The sequence below is a fragment of the Taudactylus pleione genome, unplaced genomic scaffold, assembly GCF_031769625.1.
Source record: "Taudactylus pleione unplaced genomic scaffold, aTauple2 ptg000913l, whole genome shotgun sequence".
Classification (NCBI taxonomy): domain Eukaryota; kingdom Metazoa; phylum Chordata; class Amphibia; order Anura; family Myobatrachidae; genus Taudactylus; species Taudactylus pleione.
Genome location: NW_028285314.1, coordinates 1,501,298 through 1,522,745, shown reverse-complemented (window position 1 = coordinate 1,522,745; position 21,448 = coordinate 1,501,298). Strand labels below are relative to the sequence as shown.

The 21,448-nt window shown below is 46.2% G+C and overlaps 2 protein-coding genes across 2 annotated transcripts; both read right to left on the bottom strand.

Moving 5' to 3' along the window:
* Nucleotides 1-5,270: 5,270 nt before the first annotated feature.
* Nucleotides 5,271-9,424, bottom strand: LOC148473762 (zona pellucida sperm-binding protein 3-like). Its single transcript, XM_088459527.1, has 8 exons — nucleotides 8,879-9,424; nucleotides 8,185-8,303; nucleotides 7,337-7,440; nucleotides 7,091-7,268; nucleotides 6,896-7,016; nucleotides 6,209-6,300; nucleotides 6,001-6,134; nucleotides 5,271-5,535 (listed from the first exon to the last, which is right to left on the bottom strand). The coding sequence occupies exons 1-8, from the start codon at nucleotides 9,389-9,391 to the stop codon at nucleotides 5,306-5,308; spliced, it is 1,491 nt and encodes a 496-aa protein (XP_088315653.1). The 5' UTR covers nucleotides 9,392-9,424; the 3' UTR covers nucleotides 5,271-5,305.
* Nucleotides 9,425-15,635: 6,211 nt separating this feature from the next.
* LOC148473761 (zona pellucida sperm-binding protein 3-like) lies at nucleotides 15,636-21,369 on the bottom strand. The gene is made up of 8 exons (XM_088459529.1): nucleotides 20,853-21,369; nucleotides 20,207-20,325; nucleotides 18,787-18,890; nucleotides 18,532-18,709; nucleotides 18,337-18,457; nucleotides 16,553-16,644; nucleotides 16,346-16,476; nucleotides 15,636-15,900 (listed from the first exon to the last, which is right to left on the bottom strand). The coding sequence occupies exons 1-8, from the start codon at nucleotides 21,333-21,335 to the stop codon at nucleotides 15,671-15,673; spliced, it is 1,458 nt and encodes a 485-aa protein (XP_088315655.1). The 5' UTR covers nucleotides 21,336-21,369; the 3' UTR covers nucleotides 15,636-15,670.
* Nucleotides 21,370-21,448: the final 79 nt, after the last annotated feature.

Here is a 21,448-nt window from a genome sequence, read left to right as displayed (position 1 = left end):
GGCTGTATGACGCAGTCACACAGGAATGGTGACCTAGGGTTGGGAGGGTGTAGTATGTAACACCGCTTGCCGTCTCCAGGGGCAGTGTGCCTAAACCCCCCCACCCCCCCCCCCCTTCCCCTAGCCTAACCCTAACAGGGGGGTGTATCTAAACCCAAGTCCCCCCTGGGAGCCCCTAACCCTCCCGCCCCCACAGCTGTCCGCGCCCGATTTACCTTCGTTCGGTATGCCGGGCGTCGGGCTCCCGGCGTAGGTCTAATGACAGGCAGCAGGTTTTCGACACCTGTCATTAGTACCTTGCCGGCATTTAGACCATCGGCTTCCTGACTACACCCCGGTTGGGAGGATGTCAAAGTAAAGAAAGAGAAAATATGTGACATGTGTGAGGTTATGTGTGGACTGTGAGAGGGGATGTAATTAGATAGGGACGCTATGAAGGTTAGGTGGGCGGTTCTGGAATCTGATAAGCTGGCCTGAAGAGGTGAGTGTTCAGGTAACGCTAGAATGTTTGGAGACCAGCGGAAAGTTTTATTGTGAGTGGGAGGGCATTCCACAGGGTGGGTGAACGGGAACAAGTAATGCGTATTAATGAGACACGTAGACTTTGTGCAGAGATGTCGGGTTGGGAGATAAAGAAAAGACATATGTTGGAGTGGTTTGGTTAATAGCTTTCTGTATATTTAAAAGCATTTTTTTTTTTTTTTTTTTTTTTTAGAAAACCAGTAACCAATGGAGGGGCTGACAGAGTGGAAGATCAACATCGCAGCTGCATTCAGAATGGATTGTAATGGTGAGAATGTTTTTGGGAAGACCAGTAAGGAGGCTATTGCAATAGTCAAAGCAGGAAATAATGAGTGCATGGATTAGAGTTTTTGCAGTGGTTTGTGTAAGATATGGTCAAATTTTGGATATGTTTTTTTAGATGTATGCAACATAATTTTGAGACAGATTGAATGTGGGGAACAAAGGACAGTTCAGAGTCAAGGATGACACCGAGCTTGTGGGATGGGGTTGATTGTCAAGTTATCAACAGTGATAGATCAGGTTGATAACTACTATTGGCCGGTGGAAATATAATTATGTTTTGGATATGTTAAGTTTTGGCAAGATGACATCCAGGATGAAATGGCAGAGAGACATTCAGTGACATGGGCCAGCACGGATGGTGACACATTTGGGGAGGATAGGTAGACTTGCGTAATAGCCTTTAGACTTAGGAGTGACCAGATCATTCACTACCTTAGTCAATGCCATCTCTGTGGAATGTTGAGAACAAAAGTCTGACTGAGGTGGGTCCAATAAGTTGTGCTAAGAAAGTGTGTGAGATGGGTGTATGCAAGTCTCTCAAGTTGTTTGGGGGGGCATGGGAGCTTCGATGGTAATTTGAGCTAGAGCCAGAAATTTTTTTCTTTTCCAGAATGGGAGTAATCACTGTATGCTTGAACAGTGAAGGAAAGATACCAGTAGAGAAAGATTACAGATTTTAATTAAGGTGGGATTAGTACAGGATTCAGAGTTTTACTAATTTGTGAGGAATAATAGGAGAGGTAGTAGATTAGGAGGATGAGAAGAGCAGGGACGTGTAGTCAGGGTAGGTAGAGTGCCTCCCCTGTCATGCTCCAGTGTTTTATACATGTGAGCATCCCCAACCATTGACCTCACCGCACGTCACTGAAGAAGAGTGTAGATACTTTTGTCTTAATTTGTGGGGTTAAATGAAGAGAATGTGCCAGTGTGTTCAGTTAGAGAATTGAACAGGTCACTGGTTGAGGAAGTGCATACCATTTCATTTTGGATATCAATCTTGTCCTTGAAATGGAGGAAAGATCTCATGCAGACAGTAGCAGGTGGGTTGGGTGAGGGAGGGGTAAGGAGTGATTTAAATTTATTAAAAAGTCACTTGGGGTTAGCGGCTTTGTGCAGAGATGACAGATTGGAAATGTTTGGCAGTATCCAGTGCATTACAATAAGAGCGGTAGATTGTCTTATATGGGAGGGAGTCACTTATAGAATGACATTTACGCCACTGATGCTCTACTTTACGTGAGTTTTTGTAGGTGTCATATTACTTTAGAATGCCATGGTTGACATCTGTTTACGTGGAGGGTGATGGGCAGCTGGAGCCACTTCATCAAGAGATATTTCTAGAGTTTGGTTCAGGTGTGACACAGCAGTCTCAGGAGAAGTGAATGTAGAAATAGTTGTTGCAGAGAGATGGCTAGTTGTTGAAAATTTAATAGCATTAACCCGTTTTGGCCCAGTACCCAATTTGGTTGAGTACTTGAGGGATGGCTAATTTTGTCCAAATTCAGAAAAATCTGGTGGCAAATTTGTTTTTGGTGCAACAAATTCTGGAGTTACAGACTGGACTACCCAACGGGCCAATAGTGTCATTTTGGAAATATGAGATCTTATACAGGAAAATGTGTTACTATACCCAAGTGAGGGGAAAAGGTGTTGCTACACAAGAGGGAAGGGAATGTGTTACATTCTTTGAAAGTTATTCTGGAAGAAAGGAACTTATTTGTGTACCATTTCATATACTGTACAAATAATGTAAGTGCTTTGAAACAAACATTGTTTCCAAACAATTATATAATTTATACTATGAACTTTACACTTGAGCAAAAAAAAAAAAAAAAAAAAAAAAAAAAAGACCTAATTGAGAGTTAGGTTTTTTTTAATTCACCATCTACTAAATATAAAGAATCACTTATGAAAACCTTGGCCTCAGGGGAAAAAACAAACTAGTAATCCTCAGTGGTCAGGATAGGTCTCCTAATATTTGTACAGCTTTCCTACCGCCTCACACAAGCAACTCCACACTGTCCTGTCCATATGCCAGAACCAGCATTCAAGACATCGCCCCAGTACCCACAACAACTTCTGCCTCTCCCCGCCTTGAGATTGTGTTTGTAATAGCCCAGGTCAGTGGCAAAGCTTAGTGATAACAGCATAGCACTCCCACTGTAGGCCTTTAACCAAGGGCAGCACAAAAGTGCCTTGGCAGAGATGTCACACCATGTCTAACACTCTAGGCTTCTACACAAGACCTGGGAAGCCAATCTTCAACCTTTAGAACAGTCCATGTTTTCTACACCAACTGTGAATCTTTTAAAAGCTTTCAGTAATGAACACATGGGAGGGTGCACCAGATAGGAGACTGACTAAGTGGACTGATGAGGCTTCTTGTGGATTGAAATTGGCTACCACTAATGTTATATCCTGATGTACCTTTCTTCAAAGAAATGACTCAAGTATGCAGTTTATTTATTGTAATACTTGCATTACTATACTACAACTAACAAGGCTGCTGTCTGGCTAATTCCTTATACGCCAAACATTTCCACCAATATTAGGAGCAGGATGCTATGAGAGCTTCTGTCAACTCCCCTTTATACGTGCAGTAGAAAGCCGTCCAGCTGGACAATTGCAAGGAGTGTACATGCATTTATATATACACATAGCCATAACATTAAACCACCTGCCTAATATTGTGTGGTTTCCCTCATGTGGCAACACAGCACTGAGCAGTTGAGGCGTGGACTCCTAGACCTCTGAAGGTGTCCTGTGATATCAAGCCGTTAAATGATCTTCTGCCAAGTCCTGAGAGGTGGGGCCCACATGGTTTAGATTTTTTTCCCTAGCACATCCCACAGATGCTCAATTGGATTGTGATCTGGGGAGTTGGAGGCCAAGTCAACACCTTGAACTCCTGTTCCTCAAACCATTCCTGAAGAACATCTGCAGCTGCATGGTAGAGTGCATTATCCTCCTGAAAAAGGCCACTGCTATCAGGGAATACAGCTGCCATGAAGGGGTGTACCTGGGCTGCAGTAGTGTTTAAGTAGGTGGTATATGTCTAACAGCCACATGAATAGTATGACCCAAGGTTTCATAGCAGTGCATTTTCTCGAGCATCACACTGGCTATATGATATCTTGGTGCCATCTTTTCCCCAGGGAAATGAAACATCCGGCCATCCACAGGATATAAAAGAATGTAATCAGACAAGGCCATTATCCATTGTCCAGTTATGCTCACATTCCCATTGTAGGCAATTCCTGGGGTGGACAGAGGGCAGCAGCTACACAGAACCATATGTAGCAAAATGCATTGGTCTCAGTTTTGACACCTTTCAATCAAAGCCAGCATTAATCTGTCAGCAATTTGTACTACAGCAGTTCTTCTATGGAATAGGAAGCCACCACTTCCTACCCACTAATATTAGGATATAATTTTAGGTGTTGTATGGGTATAGTAAAGTGCAGGAGAATTGGTGCCAGCATTAAGACGGCTGCAAATGGGTAGACCTGTGAGGACCATGAATTCACCATTTAACCCAGTTTGGTGACTCGTTCCATCAGGGATTAAGAACAATGGACCATAGGGTCTCAAGTATATGGGGGTTCAGAACACTGGGCTGTCAGAACATTCATCCAGGGAGCGCCGTATGTCTGACTCCAACACCTGCTGAGCCAGTTAGACCCAGAACACCCATTTACCACATTGTAATCATACAATCAATCCTGTGCAGTGGATAATGTGTCGTTCAGTGCAGGCACCCTCCCTCATCCCGGAATATGCACAACCTGGTCGGTATCAGCAGGTTGGCCTGTGTTCAGGTGATAGATGTTGAAAACCACCAGCAGGAGACTGCATCGCTAGTCATTTTCAACATTTTACTGAACGATTTATGAGCAATTGAACGATAACGTAATTGTTCAATCGCTCATTTTAATTGTGCAGTGGTACCCCAATTTTTATTGAATCACGGCACCCTAGAGAATCAGCATTTTTTTTTTCACGGCACCCTTGGGCCAAAGGTTTGAGAAATTCAGCAAACATTAAAAGTAGTAAATTGGGCTTATATTTATAAGGCTGTGTTTTTTTTTGTCCACATTTTTTGATAGTCATTAGCACTGATTTTGCCCATCACACCGACTAAAAATAATTTTATTTGGTACTGGACCACCAACCCAAGACAACCCTGCAAGTGCCCTGAGGCAACCCAGGGTGCCACAGCACCCAGTTTGGGAACCACTGGTCTAGTGGATACATGCCTTAAGTTTCTCAGCAGAAATTACAGGAGTCATTGTGACCTCCTCAAGATCTGGGACCTCAAAAGCTATGGTTCGCAGAATGTATCTGACAAGCTAAGGAGCTACAAGCAGATTTTGGAGTCTATTGTAAGGTGTTTGCCATTCAATTAACAAAACCCTGTGACATTTTAGGCCAGGATTATAGGATACATGACAAGGATGCAGAAATGGTTTCCTGAAGCCTTTTATTTCTATACAGCTTCTTAGTGAGAGAATCTCCTTATGACACATTTACCAACCACCACAAGACCAACAGCTACAACAGCCAGACTGACGGAGACAATGGCCACCAACACCCACAGTTGTAGAGGCCTGGATCCTGCAGTCATTCTAGAAGCCAGGCTTATGGAGGCACCAGGGGCTGGGTTAGACTCGGCTCCAATCACCAGAAGAGGCCCAAGTGTGGCCAGTCCATGTTCCTCTGAATGAGAACCTACAGGGGGAGAGGTTAGGCTTTAGTACATGCAATTGGAACTTCCAGTAGAAGTGTAATACACTGGTAAAGAGGCTACACTTGCTTGGGACAACTTCCACTTATTGGCAATAAACCACTGTTATCTTAAGAGATCACCATATTCAATTACTGAGAGCAAAGTCTACTTTGTAATGTCAGGGACTTTTCTAGAAGTCCATTCCCAAAGCAGCAGGCGCTATTACAGGTTTGAACTAGCGATGTGCTAGGTTCTGAGTGGATTCAAGACCTACACTTATCTGCAGTAAAGACTAGAGGAAAAGTAGATAGGAGTCAAGCAGCAACTCCTTAGTAACACCAGTGTCTGTATTACAGAAGTGCCTTTACCAAGTCTAGTCCTGGCATTACCTACAATTTAGGGCACATTGAAGCCCGGCATGATTAGATGCCATCAATCCAGGGCCTGGTAACATCTGAGGAACTCACCGACTTCTCTCTTCCCCATTCCTCTTGGTCTCCCGTGCACAGCTTCCCATCTCCTGCTCTGACCAGCGGTGGCAGCACAGTTCCCAGAGTCACAGCATTGACAGATGTTACTGGCACCCTCCACAGCAGCCCAGCTAAGAGAAATGGAGGAGTCAGCCAGCTTACCCATTACACCAGTAACGTAACTCAGGGGTCTACAGTGTCTCACCTTCTAGAGGCTTTGCTGTAGGAACAGGCTTTGTTCAATGGATCCGGGGTCTGAGAGGCTGCAGCAGCTCTCATGTAGCAAGTGATATATATCTAGGGCAAGACGACAGTTACAGGTAAGGGCAAAGGGGGGGGGGTGTAAGCTGAGAGAAGGGAGTATGGGGTTCTGCAATGAGTCACCAGGTTATTTTCCTGCACAAGACTAGTTTCTTGGTTGGAATGAAGATCTGGCAATGTATAGAGCAAATGACAATTGACCATTTGCTCCCAGACATTGGAACAGAATTTAGGTTTCTAAGTTGTGACATTTACCCAGCTCTGGAACATGAAGCTTCTGCAGCTTGGCCAAGGTAGCATACGGGTTACTGCAGCACTCATGAAGGATCCTTGGCTGCCCTCCCTGCTATCCCATACTGGTGCATACAGTGCAATGGCCGTACATTATCACGGCTGGGTCTATACCCAGAAGCAGTGATAGTTACAGTTTTGCTTCCAATTCTGCACTGGAAATGAGCTCTGTCTGAATGCATGAATAAATTGCAAAGCGATTTTACATTTATGATACTATAACTAGATGAAAGTGCCGAATATGCCCCTATATTACACTGTGCACCCTTATCTGCCTCTCAGAATTTGCATCATGTTCCCACACTAGAAGGTGTAACCAGGAGAATGGATCAGTCCTCACCAGAGAGACATCTGTTGCAGTGAACCGGAAAGCATCAACCATGAACCGGAGCTGGTTTAGCTGGGTCCTTGGGGATGTGAAGGCGGAAGAAGAATCTTCTTGCTTACCGTCCATCAGACACCTGCACAACAGGACAGGTTTAGCAGAAAGTGGAGCCATGACCACAGCAACTAGACAGTCACTAGTATAACATACCCATTGTAGGCAATGATGTCATAGTGAAGGTCAGACTGGACATCAGGAGACAGCGTGGCCACACATCCATCCACAAACAGCATCATAGGGACGTGGTTCTGAGTGTCCACAGAGGCCTCTATGTAGAACATGTCCCCCAGCTGGAAGACAGAGGAAGGTCTGGGGGCACTCCAGTCATCTGTAAGGTAATCAGAGGGTTAGAGACCAAACCAGACCCAGCACCATAATAGCCACCACCTCACTCACCCATCATCAGCTGCAAGGAGAAGGACAGCCTTGCTTCTGAGGATGCAGTGGAATGGAACGGAACCCATGTTGGCTTGATGGCCTCACTGCTCACATTACCATGTCTGTTTAAAAGAAAAAAAACAAATACAATTGACAAGTGAAATGAGCCTTTATCAGATCTACATTGTCAAGGGTCTCAAAAACAAGACATTTCCTGTTATCCATGGATTAAATGCTGGATTTCCAGTATGAAATGGGACTAGCTACAAACAGTACCATGGCTCACCGGCCAAGTGAAGTCACCATTATGCCTATAGAACCAGATACCATTTTCATAGAGGATTCTTTGGCCCATTAAGTGAATATTACTGAACTGTCAAACCCATAAACAGATTCTATATTGGTTTAATTGAATGGCCATTTTTCTTGATGCACATACAGATTAGAGGATTGGCCAACTACAATGCAGTATGGTGGAGGGAGAAGGACAATGACAACCTTGTCAATATGCAGCCACAGTAGGACACCGCTATGACCACCAATCTCTATTATGACCCCGAGGTGCTATTGGCCACATGACATGCATTAAAAAAAAAAAAAAATTTCACAAAAGCTTCTTTCACTCAAAGTCAAGACTACACCACAACCCTATACCCCCGCATAACCCGAGTGTCCCCTGGTTCATCGATGTGGTAGACCATTGTTCAGCAACTTCACTGCCTCAGTAGCCCATAGTAGCACAGAAGACAGTAGCCGTAATGTTACACAGGAGCACAGCTACTCCAGCACAGACCCAGACCAAGAGTCACTAGTGTGGCAGCTCCCACTCATTAATAAGCTATAACCCTCCCTCTGACCACACTCACCGGGGGTAGAAGCACTGGATGGGGACTACAGCAGAGTTGGTCCTTGTAATGGGGACACTGCTGGAGGGCTTTGGGTTGTAGGACAGACTGGTTATGTAGACCAGAGAGTCTGCAGTCATCTGAGGACATGAAGAGTAATATTATCCATAGCACAGACACAAAGTACTACATGCAGATCAGTATTCCTGCTCTCTGGTGATGACTGAAGCAATTACACAGTACAGGTGAGGACAGCATTGTAGTGCAGATTAGAATAGTCATTTCTGGACGTTATGGGTCAGGGATAGTTGGGGAGATGTATGAAGACTCCTGAAGAGTCAAGAAGCTGCTGATAGCAGCCAATCATTTTATAGACCACTTCAAAATTTCTACCTCAAAATGCAGATTTGCTAGGGTCAATCCCTCCATTATTTAGGAGGCTTGAAACATCTCCCCCAATTCATACAGATATCATCACCAATGACCCCTACTACACACTCAGAACTGCATTCTAGTATGCTCTGTTGTATATTTGCTGATTAGGAGAAAGAAAAAAAATAAAAAATAATAATATATATATATATATATATATATATATTATGTTTGTTGTATTAAAGGAACACAATCTACAGCTAGGAGAGACTACAGTCCTACAATAGCCACACACGAGATATTGTAGTCTCATAACAGCCACCCCTTCCCCTCACCCACTTACCTGTACTATGTTCCCACACTCCTGGAGGCCAATCTCAAAGACCACACTGGTATCAGAGCTCTGGGAACCAGGTTTGCAGGACTGGGGTCCTAGGCTCAGATCTGAGGCCTTCACCAGCTTCCCATTCCCATACAGGTCTGTCATCACAGTCACCACCATTGTGTCCTCACCACACTGCACTCTGATAGGAGAGCTCTGGGGTGGTGCCAGCTGTGTAAGCTGAGCAGTCCCCTCATCATAGCTAACAGGAAACCCCCATCCTGACACAGGCCGAGCACCCCATCTGGGATACCACAGGCCAGACATAGGCTGAGCACCCCATCTGGGAGACCCCAGACCAGACACAGGCTGAGCACCCCCCACATGAGACCCTCTAGGAGATCCCCTCTCAGAGGGCTGGTAATGCCTCCACCAACTGTCTGACTGGCGCCTAACCAAGACATGCTCCCCAGCACTGGCAAATGCTGAGCCATAAACCAGTGCAACCACCAGCAGCCAACTCCACATCCCCATTCTGCCTGCAGGACACAGAGCACAAAGACAGGAGTGCAGGGAACAGCCCTTTATACCCCTCCCATCAGCTGCTAATACCCCCACCTGGGGCAGATAATGATCACACACACACCTGAGCACTAATAATATCTATCTATCTATTACCCCTTTTACACCAGAGCAAAAACCTGGGTTTTTGCTGGGTCTACCCGGGTCGCAGCTCAGTGTAAAAGGGTCCCTGAAAAATAACCTGGGTCAAGTGACCTTGCAATCCAACCAAGGTAGCTACCAGGGTTGGACCCAGGTAATGGTGCAGTGTAAATGGTGCAACCCGGGTTATCTGACCTGGATCATGCCTAAAATGAGCGGATTGGTGGTTGTGGAGCATTCACCTCCCACTTTTTATAACCTCACAGGTTTAGCAGGGCTGACCTGGGAGTAACCCAGATCAAAGGTGCAGTGTAATACCCCTTTTACACCTAAATTCCGGGTCTGACCCGGAGTTGGAACAAAGTTCCTATCCGGATCAGACCCGGAATTTTGCCGGCGCTGACTCGGGATATTCCTGAGTCAGCGCCGCTCACACCGCAGTCGGGTCTGCATAGACCCGGCTTTTGCGGAGTGAAAGTGGACGCTTGGAGATGACGTCATCTCCAAGCGCCACTGAAGCCGGACCAATCGGCCGGCTAGCAGCGCACTCCAGGTCATCGTGACCCGGAGTGCGCTGTTCTCATAGCAGGGTTTCACGGGCTACGCCCGTGTTAAACCCTGCTAGTTGCCTGGGTTGGATTGCCGGGTCACTCGACCCGGCGATCCAACCCTCTCCCCTTTTACACCAGGGAGCTGCCCGGGTTAACCCTTCAAAAACCCGTGTTTTAGCTCCGGTGTAAAAGGGGTATTAGTCTTACTCAGAAGGCCGGTGACCGCTTGATCTGCGTTCAATATTTCCATTGTTACTGGTTATGTGCGTGAGCAGCGGATGTGAGGTGCTTTCAGTCGGGCGTCTCTATGAACTGGATGGCAGGGGGAATCATTACCATATTTCCACAATTGCGATCTGTGAGCGATTGCAGCTGCCGTTGCTTTTGCGTACAGACATGAATCAGGCCCTATGCCGGGTCGTGTGCGTGTGAGGACACGCCTGTTATCAGACTAGTCTCTTCCAGCAAGGATGTGTTTATGTACATATTTATATACATGTTTTTAGGATAGCGCCCACCAAAGGGAGTACACTCCAGAAACTACCAGTTACATTTACAGGGAGTTAAGAACGATCGCCCCAGTATCTAGATCCACAGCTGTGTACTAGTGCTCTGCTATTACCATCACCAATAGTACACACATTGGGCCTGATTCAGACCCATTCGCTATCTGTGTATGCTTGCTGGATGCGTATGTAAATTTGGCAAAGTGACGCCACGGGAAGTGATCGCTCGCCAGGGCATAAGCACGCCCACCATGTCTTAGCGAGCGGCCACTTTGTCTGAGCGTATGCCCAATAGCGCAGGCAGAGCCGCCAACCAGCACACATCATCTCCAGGAAATGTATTAAAACATTGGTACATCGAGCACCATCGGATGTGAACGCAGTGCTTGAGGTAGCTTTACCCTCCCGCAAGCATTGCAAGGAAATCAGTTTAAAAAAATGGCACGTGACGTGTACTATGACACTACCTGTTAATTATGCATGCCTCTAAAATGGCGTTGAAACACTCAGGCACACCTGCGTTCGCATCTCCAACCCCCACGTTATTAGTGTCCTGCCCCTGCTACCACCCACAAACGGCATCTCCTGTCACTATGGGCTGCCTTTGCTGGGCGAGCGAGAGGGATGCGATCGCAGTGTGTAGTTTGCGCACGCGCAGGACGAAACGTGCGCATGCAGAATATTGGGCCACTTGCGGACGCACATTACGAGCGAGTGGCTCTGAATCAGGTCCAGAGTGAAAAGTGATAAGAAAGTGATAAGGTGCCAGCCAATCAGCTCCCAACTGTCATCTCACAGGCTGTGTTTGAAAAATGACAGTTGGGAGCTGATTGGCTGGCACCTTATCACTTTCTTATCACTTTTCACTCTGGGCCTGATTCTGACCCGGTCGCAAGTGCTGAGCCCTCGCAACCGGGTCGATGGTGGCCCAGAGCACATTCGCACGACGGAGCCGGCTCCGACGTGCGCATGCGTGAGACCTGGATAGCGACGGGCAATCCGTCGCTCTGGGTCTCGCACCAAAGGGGGCGTGCTGTCAATGTTGAGTGACAGCATACCCCCTTTTGTGGGCGGGCCGGGGGGTGGCTTCCCAAACAGAGGCGTTCCCATGAGAACGCCTAACGTTTGGGGCCGGCTCCACTGACATCACAAGTGATGTCAGTGGAGAGATTCCGGCTCTGTTAGAGCCGAAATCTCTCTGGGGCTTGCGGCAACGAGACCCTACCACAAGGGTCTCCTCGCAAGCCCGATGGTCTTGACCATCGTGACCATCATCATGGCCGCTCGCTATAGCTGTGGGTGGTCACCCACAGCTATGCGAGAGGCCAGGAGACCATTCTTAAAAAAAAAAAAAAAAAAAGGGGACCGGCCCTGATTCAGAGCCAGCGCTCTGTCAGAGCGACTGGCTCTGAATCAGGGCCTCTGTCTCCTAACACTGCTTAGTAAATAGACCCCTTTGTGGTGTAATGTGAATCAAGGATACCATGTACGTTGAAATGTAAATAAGATTGTGCTACTGTTTGGCGTAATTTGAATTGGGGATACTATAGTGCAGTGGTTCTCAAACTCGGTCCTCAGGACCCCCACACAGTGCAAATTTTGCAGGTCACCCAGCAGGTGCACAGGTGTAATCATTACTCACTGACACATTTTAAAAGGTCCACAGGTGGAGCTAATTATTTCACTTGATTCAGTGTGGAGACCTGGAAAACATGCACTGTTTGGGGTCCTGAGGACAGAGTTTGAGAACCTGTGCTATAGGGTGACCACGCCCCTGCCTGCAAGTCCTTTCTGTTTTGTATAACATATGTTTCCTTATAATATACTATGTTTGGGCGCTGGAACACAGAACCATTTCTGTATAATGGCTGCACTGAATGATTTCAGTTGTCCACATAATGCTGCACTGTGCTGCTTATAGTATTACAGCATATAGCGCAGGAAAATAAACATTGCATTATCCTGACACAATGGCACTTTGTGATTATTGCTAATATATTAATTGCCCTTCAACAATCCCCTGAAATCTCAGTTTTTTGTTGTGATAAAGGCTTACAGTGGGAGTGTGATATGCTGTTAACCAAGGGCAGCACGAAAGTGCCTTGACAAAGAGGTCACACCATGTCCAACACTCTAAGACCTGGGCAGCTAATCTCCATTCTTCAGAATAGTCCACGTTTTCTACACCAACTGAATCTTTTAAAAGCTTTCAGTAATGCACACAAGGGAGGGTGCACCAGCTAGTAGACTCGGAATAAATGGACTGCTAAACTCTTCTTGTGGCTTGAGATTGGCTACCACTGACAAACAAGGCTGCTGTATCCAAGTATGGCTAATTCCATATATCACAAACATTTCCTCCAGTATTAGGAGCAGGATGCTATGAGAGCTTCGGTCAACTGACATTTATACGAGCAATGGAAAAAAAAAAAATGTTCAGCTGGCCCATTGCTGGAGTGTACATGTATTCATTTTATATATACACACAGTAGCCATAACATTAAACCACCTGCCTAATATTGTGTGGTTTCCCTCATGTGGCCAACACAGCACTGAGCAGCTGAGGCATGGACTCCAAAACCTCTGAAAGGGTCCTGTGATATGAAGATGTTAGAAGATCTTCTAAGTCCTGCAATTTGTGAGGTGGGGCCTACATGGCTTAGACTTTTTCCCCCCAGCACATCCCACATATGCTCAAATCTGATTGAGCTCTGTGGAGTTGAAGGCCTAGTCAACACCTTGAACTCATGTTCCTCAAACCATTCCTGAAGAACATCTGCTGCTGCATGGTAGAGTCCATTATCCTGCTGAAAAAAGCCAAAGCTATCAGGGAATACAGCTGCCATGAAGGAGTGTACCTGGGCTGCAGCAGTGTTTAAGTAGGTGGTATATGTCCAACAGCCAAATGAATAGTGCGACCCAAGGTTTCACAGCAGAGCATTATCAAGAGCATCACACTGGTTTCCTTCTTCCTATATGGCATCCTGGTGCCATCTCTTCCCCAGGGAAATGAAACACCTGGCCATCCACATGACAAAAGAATGCGATCAGACCACCATCATCCACTTCTTGTGCTCACATTCCAATTGTAGGAGATCCCTGAGGTGGACAGAGGTCAGCATGGGCACTGATTGCTCTGCAGCTACACAGAACCATGTGCAGCAAAATGCATTGGTCTCAGTTCTGACTACTTTCTATCAGCAATTGTACTACAGCAGTTCTATGGAATTGGACCAAACAAGCTATCATTTGCTCACCCCCCCCCAATGAGCCCGAGTGACCATGATACCAGCACATTGATCACTTATTAGGTACTAGCCACTGCAGCCAGGAGACCTGCCATTTTGGAGATGCACTGACCCAGACATCACAATCTGACGCTTGTTAAAGTCACCCAGATCTTGCCCATTTTCCCTGCTTTCAACACATCTACTTCAAACACGGAGTGCTCAATAAAGCTGCATACACATGTAAAGATTCTGCCCAACCATCCAACTAGTTGATTGGTTGGAATGAAAATCTGGTAACATATGGGAGTTAAAGATGATCAGCAATTTGCTCCTAAATGCCAGAAAACAGATGAAAATGGTCGTCAGACATATTTGTTAAATGTTTGATCTAAAGACTTTGTTCAAACAGTTTGTCCATTTTCTGGCATTTGGGAGCAAGTTTGCTGATTGGCTGGAATGAATCTGGTAAGGTATGAAAGCAAATGACAATCAACTAGTTGGATGGTTAGACAGAAAATTTGAGTGTACCCAGCTTTACTGCCCAATATATCCCACCCCTTGTCAGGTGCCATTGTAACAATAAATAATCAATGTTATCCACCTGTCAGTGGTTTTAATGTTATGGCTGATACATGGTCAAGGGTTAACCCAAAGCAACCCCTGGTTGACATAACTTGTGGCACCATTAAGGCTTTAGAATGGGGTGGGCAATAAGCAGCACTTCAGCTGCTGAACTACATATCCCAGCATGCCTTGCAACAGTTAGCATGGCCAAACAAAACTGACAGGGCATGCAGTTCTAAAACTGCTGTGGGGCCACTAATTACCAGCCCTACTCTAGAAGTTGGCCCTCTTGATTAATCATGGCTACAGGTAAGATCATAAGTGAAGCCCATCCTGAGGCAGGGCAGCATTGTTTAATACTGCAAACCACCACCTCCTACCAATATTAAAATTATTTCCTAAGTTGTATGGGTATTGTATAGGAGCATTGGTGCCGGCCTTGAGATGGCTACAAATGAGTAGAACTGTTAGAGGACCACGAAACCACCATTTGATGCAGTTTATGGACTCGTTACAGGGATTAAGAACAAAGGACCATTGGTTCTCAAGTATATGGGGGTTCAGGACAGACACTCGGGCTGTCAGAACATACATCCAGGGAGCACCACATGTCTGACTCCAACTCCTGCTGAGCCAACAGTTAGACCCAGAACATACACTGGAGACATTTCAGATGTCTGATGGACCATTATGCATTTGTTTTGCCTTTACAGCCTAAAAGGTGCGTATCCACTACACAAGAGTGGAATGACTAAGATTACAACATTGTACAGGATGATTAACGATTGTACAATTACAGTGGATAATGTGCTCACACTGAATATGTTCAGTGCAGGCACCCTCCCTCATCCACAACCTGTTGATATCGGCAGGTTGGCCTGCATGTCCAGGCGATGATACTGTAGATGTTGAAAATGACTAGCAGGAGTGCGCATTGCTGGTTTTCAACATTTTCTTGCATGATTTATGAGTGATTGAACGATAATGTAAATTGTTCAATTGCTCATTTTAATAGTCTAGTGGATACACACCTTATGTTTCTCAGCCTGCGGTGCTAGTCCTTCTGTCAGCTGAAATGCCAGGTGTCTGACCTACTCAAGATCTGGGACCTCAAAAGCTATGGTTCTCAGAATACATAATGCATCCAACAAGCTGAGGAGCTACAAGCAGATTTTGGAGTCTATTGTAAGGTCTGCCACTCAATTAACAAAGCCCTGTGACATTTTAGACAAAGATTATAGGATACATGACAAGGATGCAGAAATAGTTTCCTGAAGCCTTTTATTTCTATACAGCTTCTTAGTGAGAGAATCTCCTTAAGACACATTTACCAACCACTACAAGACCAACAGCTACAACAACCAGACTGACGGAGACAATGGCCACCAACACCCACAATTCTAGAGGCCTGGATCCTGCTGTCATTCTGGAAGCCTGGCTATGGGCTGCACCAGGGGCTGGGTTAGACTCGGCTCCAATCACCAGCAGAGGTCCAAGTGTGGCCAGTCCATGTTCCTCTGGATGAGCACCTGCAGGGGGGAGAGGTTAGGCTTTAGTACATGCAATTGCAACTTCCTGTAGAAGTGTAAGGCACATCATGGGATTCTGGGCCTCAACTATCAAGAAGTTCTATCAATTTTTAAAAAATTGAAAACTTGATTGTTCTTTAGCAAATTAAAGATGCGCGCAGATTGCTGTCTTTTTGGCAAAACCAGTCTAACAGACTTATGAGAAACCCCTAACCAGGTGCAATCAGGGGGAAGTCTCCTACAATTATCTGCAGAAAATACTTTGAAGGACATAATAAGGAGTCAAACCACAAGTCCTTAGTGACACCAGTGTCTGCATTACAGAAGATGCCTTTACCAAGTCTAGTCCTGGCATTACAGTACCTTCCATTTAGGGCAAATGGAATGTGGACATGTTTAAATGCTATTTGGCAGTCCAATGACTGGTAACATCTGAAGAACTCACCGACTTCTCTCTTCCCCATTCCTCTTGGTCTCTCATGCCCAAAGCCCCAAATGCTCTGAACAGCAGGGGTAGCACAGTTCCCAGTGTCACAGCATTGGCAGATGTTATTGGCGCCCTCCACAGCAGCCCAGCTAAGAGAAATGGAGAAGTCAGCCAGCTTACCCATTACACCAGTAATGTAACTCAGGGGTCTACACAGTGGCTCACCTTCTAGAGGCTTTGCTGTAGAAACAGGCTTTGTTCAATGGATCTGGGGTCTGAGAGGCTGCAGCAGCTCTCAGGTAACAGGCGATATAGATCTAGGACAAGACAGGTACAGGTTAAGGGGCGGGGGGGTGATGAGCTGAGAGAAGGGAGTATGGGGGGGTTCTGCACCGTCACCAGGTTATTTTCCTGCACAAAACTAGTTTCTTGGTTGGAAGGAAGATCTGGTAATGTATAGAGCACATGACAAATAGCCATTTGCTCCCAAACATTGGAAGACAGACCATTTAGGTTTTGAAATTGTGAAGAAAAACTGGTGCACTAATACATACAATTGAATGAAAAAAAAGATGAAATGTTACATTAATCTAAACACATACTGTTACCAATATATCATAGGAAAAAAAGATAGATGTTTTAAAAACCATGTAGAGCCTTGATGGTAATCAACATATGGTGCTATTAGCAAACAGAATTATATAAATCTGTATAATGGGTATAGTCCCCCTGTTGAAACCTGATAGAGTATAGTGACTCCCTAAGTTGCAGAGCCGTGGAGCTAACAAATCTTGGCATGGTGAATAGCAGGGGGGGGGGGGGGGGGGGGGGTCTAGTATCTCACCTGTCCCAGTGGACTCAAAGCTCCAGAGACTCCCTAGGAACCAAATGCTCCTGCGACTCCCAGACAGATTGAAACAAGTAGGTGTGATGTTGGTCCCTGTGACCAGCACCACTCCAGCAGTGGACTGGGGGACTGTGCGTGGCGCCAATGGCTCACAGGCAGGGAAGACGTGCAGGATGGTGGGCCGTTTGTGCCTCAGCTTCTCCCGATCAGGACGTGAGGGGTGAAGGCTGGACAGTGTCTCTGTGGGGAATCCTCCCCATCCAGCGGAGGCAACGGATAGCAGGAATGATGGTCCGCACAAACAGGCTCAGCAATGTCAGTCAGTGTCTCTCAGCAACACTGGTGGGTATTAATATGCAGGTACTGTAAACCACCAGACAACGGTTCCTCAGTTGGAACACAGCAGTGTAGTATGGTCAAGAGTTGGAAAAACGTCCAGAGACCACGTTGACATGTTCCTCCCCTCTTGCAGGGGTTCTCACAAGGTAATGAAAAGAAATTGTGACATTTACCCATCTCTAACATGAAGCTTTCTACAGCTTAGTCGAGGTAGCGAATGGGCTACTGCAGCACTTTAATGAAGGATCCTTGGCTGCACTCCCTCCTAGGCCATACTGATACATGCAGTGCAATGGCTGTACATTATGCTGGCTGGGTCTATACCCAGAAGCAGTGATCACAGTTTCAGTTTTGCTTCCAATTCTGCACCGGTACAGAGCGCTGTCCGAATTCATGAATAAATTGCAAAGTGATTTTATTTTGCATTTAAGTTGATACTATAAACTAGATGTTAGTGATGAATATGCCCCTAGAGCAACATTTTTCAACCACTGTGCCGTGGCACACTGGTGTGCTGCAAGCAGTTGTCAAGTGTGCCATGGCAATCAGCTCAGCGCACTTTTACTGTAGTGAGCTTTATTTCTGTGGAGGCCAATGTAGTGTATTTTTTTTATGTGGGAGCCAATGTTTGTTTTTTCATTGGTCATGCACACTGCTTCGCTGGAGAGTGCGCCTTGGCAATTTTAAAATCTTGTGCCGTGTTCCTAGAGTGGAAAATCACTGCCCTAGAGGTTTATCCTCTATGCACCCTTAGTTGCCTCTCAGAATTTGCATCATGCCCCCACACTAAGAGGTGTAACCAGTAGAACAAATCAGTCCTCACCAGAGAGACATCTGTCCCAGTGAACCGGAAAGCATCAACCATGAACCGGAGCTGGCTTAGCTGGGTCCTTGGGGATGTGAAGGCGGAGGAGGAATCTTCTTGCTTACCGTCCACCAGGCACCTGCACAACAGGACAGGTTTAGCAGAAAGTGGAGCCATGACCACAGCAGCTGGACAGTCACTGGTATAACATACCCATTGTAGGCAATGATGTCATAGTGAGGGTCAGACTGGACATCAGGAGACAGCGTGGCCACACATCTATCCACAAATAGCATCATAGGGACGTGGTTCTGAGTGTCCACAGAGGCCTCTATGTAGAACATGTCTCCCAGCTGGAAGACAGAGGAAGGTCTGGGAGCGGTCCAGTCATCTGTAAGGTAATCAGAGAATTAGAGAATTAGAGAATAATCCAGTGCCCAGCACCATCATAGCCACCACCTCACTTACCAGTCATCAGCTGCAAGGAGAAGGACAACCTCTCTTCTGAGGATGCGGTGGAATGGAACGGAACCCATGTTGGCTTGATGGCCTCACTGCTCACATTACCATGTCTGTTTAAAAAAATACAATTGACAAAGTGAAATGAGCCTTTATCAGATCTACATTGTTAAGGGTCTCAAAACAAGACATTTGCCGTTATCCATGGATTAAATGCTGGATTTCCTGTATGGAATGGGACTAGCTACAAACAGTACCATGGCTCACTGAGCAAGTGAAGTCACCATCATGCCTACAGTACCAGATACCATTTTTTATAGAGGATTCTTTGGCCCATTAAGTGAAGATTACTGAAATGTTAGACCCATAAACAGATTCTCTTGGTTTAATTGAATGGCCATTTTTCCTGATGCACAGATTAGAAGATTGGCCAACTACAATGCAGTATGGGGGAGTGAGAAGGACAATGACAACCTCATCAAGGGGCAACTGCAGTAGGACACTGCTATGATCACCAATCTCTATGATGACCCTGAGGTGCTATTGGTCACATGACAGGCTTTCTTAAGAAAAGCTCACAACATGGTCATTGGGCTTTACTACATAAATAACCCAGGTGTGAATCCCATCTGCCCATCACTGACTAGCATTAGCCACCACGTGTAGCATTTATGGAAACCTAGCATGACCCAGCTTCCAGTCACTTCTTAATCACCTCTGCTGAAATACACACTAGGTGAGAAGTGGCCAGTTCTCAGCTACACAAATCAATCTCAAGGTGGGACCACAGCTACAGGGTCCCAAGAAATGGTGGCATTGAGAGGCAGTGAGGCAAGCACCATACTCCATTCTCCCTGGCAGAGTAAGCGTTGTATTCTTTACCAAATATGGCAAGCCAAGATAGAAAAGCGGTCACCATATCAGGGAAGATTGCAGCTAAAGGCCATTTGATGAGGGGGGGGGGATGGTAACTGTCCATGTCAGCTTCTAAAATGCAGGCAATAGCTCCCCAGACTGCCTGGTGAAAAAGGCCTAGTCCACCATGTGGGTCTTAAAGGGGGAAGAGGGACTACCCCAGGCAGTAGCAAGACGACTTGGCTGCCCGTATTACAGCAGCAATTCGTAATTCACATCTGCTCTATGAAGCCGCATTTAGATATTTTAAGAGTTCAAAAAAATTCACAAAAAAGTCTTTCACCCAGTCGAGACTACACCATAACCCTACACACCCCCATAACCCGAGAGTCTCCTTGTTCATGGATGTGGTAGACCATTGTTATATTGTTCAGCAACTATACTTACTCAGTAGCACAGAAGACAAACTAATGTTACACAGGAGCACAGCTACTCCAGCACAGACAAAGGCTGAGAGTCACTAGCGTGGCAGCTCCCACTCAATAAGCTATAACCCACCCTCTGGCCCACTCACCGGGGGTAGAAACACTGGATAGGGACCACGGCAGAGTTGGTCCTGGTAATGGGGACACTGCTGGAGGGCTTTGGGTTGTAGGACAGACTGGTTATGTAGATCAGAGAGTCTGCAGTCATCTGAGGACATGAAGAGTAATATTATCCATTTATTACACAGACACTAAATACAGATCAGTATTCCTGCACTCTAGTGATCACTGAAGCAATTACACAGTACAGGATGTAGTGAAGTCATCAGCCAAATCAGATGCATCCCATCCATAGTCAGCATTGTAATGCAACTGGGAATAATCATTTCTGGGTCAGGGATAGTTGGGGAGATGTATTAAGACTCCTGAAGAGTGAGAGAGTGGAGAAGTTCCCTATACAGCCAGTCATTTTATACACTTGAAAATTTCAACCTCAAATGCTGATTTGCTAAGGTCAATTGCTGCACTCTTTAGGAGGCTTAGTACATCTCCCCCAATGCATGTAGACATTATCACCAGGGATCCCTACTGCACACAGAACTGCATTCTAGTAATGCTTTGTTCTAGATTTGCTGCATTATATTGAAAAACAAAAAAGTGAAGTTATTGGTTGTACTAAAGGAACACAATCTACAGCTAGGAGATTCATGCGCAGAGCCCCCCTCCCCTACTTACCTGTACTATGTTCCCACACTCCTGGAGGCCAATCTCAAAGACCACACTGGTATCAGTGCTCTGGGGACCAGGTTTGCAGGACTGGGGTCCTAGGCTCAGATCTGAGGCCTTCACCAGCTTCCCGTTCCCATACAGGTCTCTCATCACAGTCACCACCATTGTGTCCTCACCACACTGCACACTGATAGGAGAGCTCTGGGGTGGTGCCAGCTGTCTAGACTGAGCAGCCCCCCCATCATACCTAACAGGGGACCCCCATCCTGACACAGGCTGAGCACCCCATCTGGGAGACCCCAGACCAGACACAGGCTGAGCAGCCCCCACATGGGACCCTCTAGGAGATCCCCCCACAGAGGGCTGGTAATGCCTCCACCAACTGTCTGACTGGCGCCTAACCAAGACATGCTCCCCAGCACTGGCAAATCCCGATCCATAAACCAGCGCAACCACCAGCAGCCAACTCCACCTCACCCACATCCCCATTCTGCCTGCAGAACACACAGCATAAGGATAGGAGTGCAGGGATCAGCCCTTTATGCCCCTCCCATCAGCTGATAATACCCCCACCTGGGGCAGGTAATGATCACACCTGAGCA

What these genes read in the sequence shown, in the direction of transcription:
- LOC148473762 (XM_088459527.1), bottom strand. Translation starts at nt 9,391, where the DNA reads ATGGGGATGTGGAGTTGGCTGCTGGTGGTTGCACTGGTTTATGGCTCA. An exon ending in AGTGTGGGAACATAGTACAG is followed by an intron (nt 8,304 to 8,878) that starts GTAAGTGGGTGA and finishes TCATGTCCTCAG; the next exon opens with ATGACTGCAGACTCTCTGGT. An exon ending in ATCCAGTGCTTCTACCCCCG is followed by an intron (nt 7,441 to 8,184) that starts GTGAGTGTGGTC and finishes TCTTTTAAACAG; the next exon opens with ACATGGTAATGTGAGCAGTG.
- LOC148473761 (XM_088459529.1), bottom strand. Translation starts at nt 21,335, where the DNA reads ATGGGGATGTGGGTGAGGTGGAGTTGGCTGCTGGTGGTTGCGCTGGTT. An exon ending in CTCCTTGCAGCTGATGACTG is followed by an intron (nt 18,710 to 18,786) that starts GTAAGTGAGGTG and finishes ATTACCTTACAG; the next exon opens with ATGACTGGACCGCTCCCAGA. An exon ending in GACATCATTGCCTACAATGG is followed by an intron (nt 18,458 to 18,531) that starts GTATGTTATACC and finishes CCTGTTGTGCAG; the next exon opens with GTGCCTGGTGGACGGTAAGC.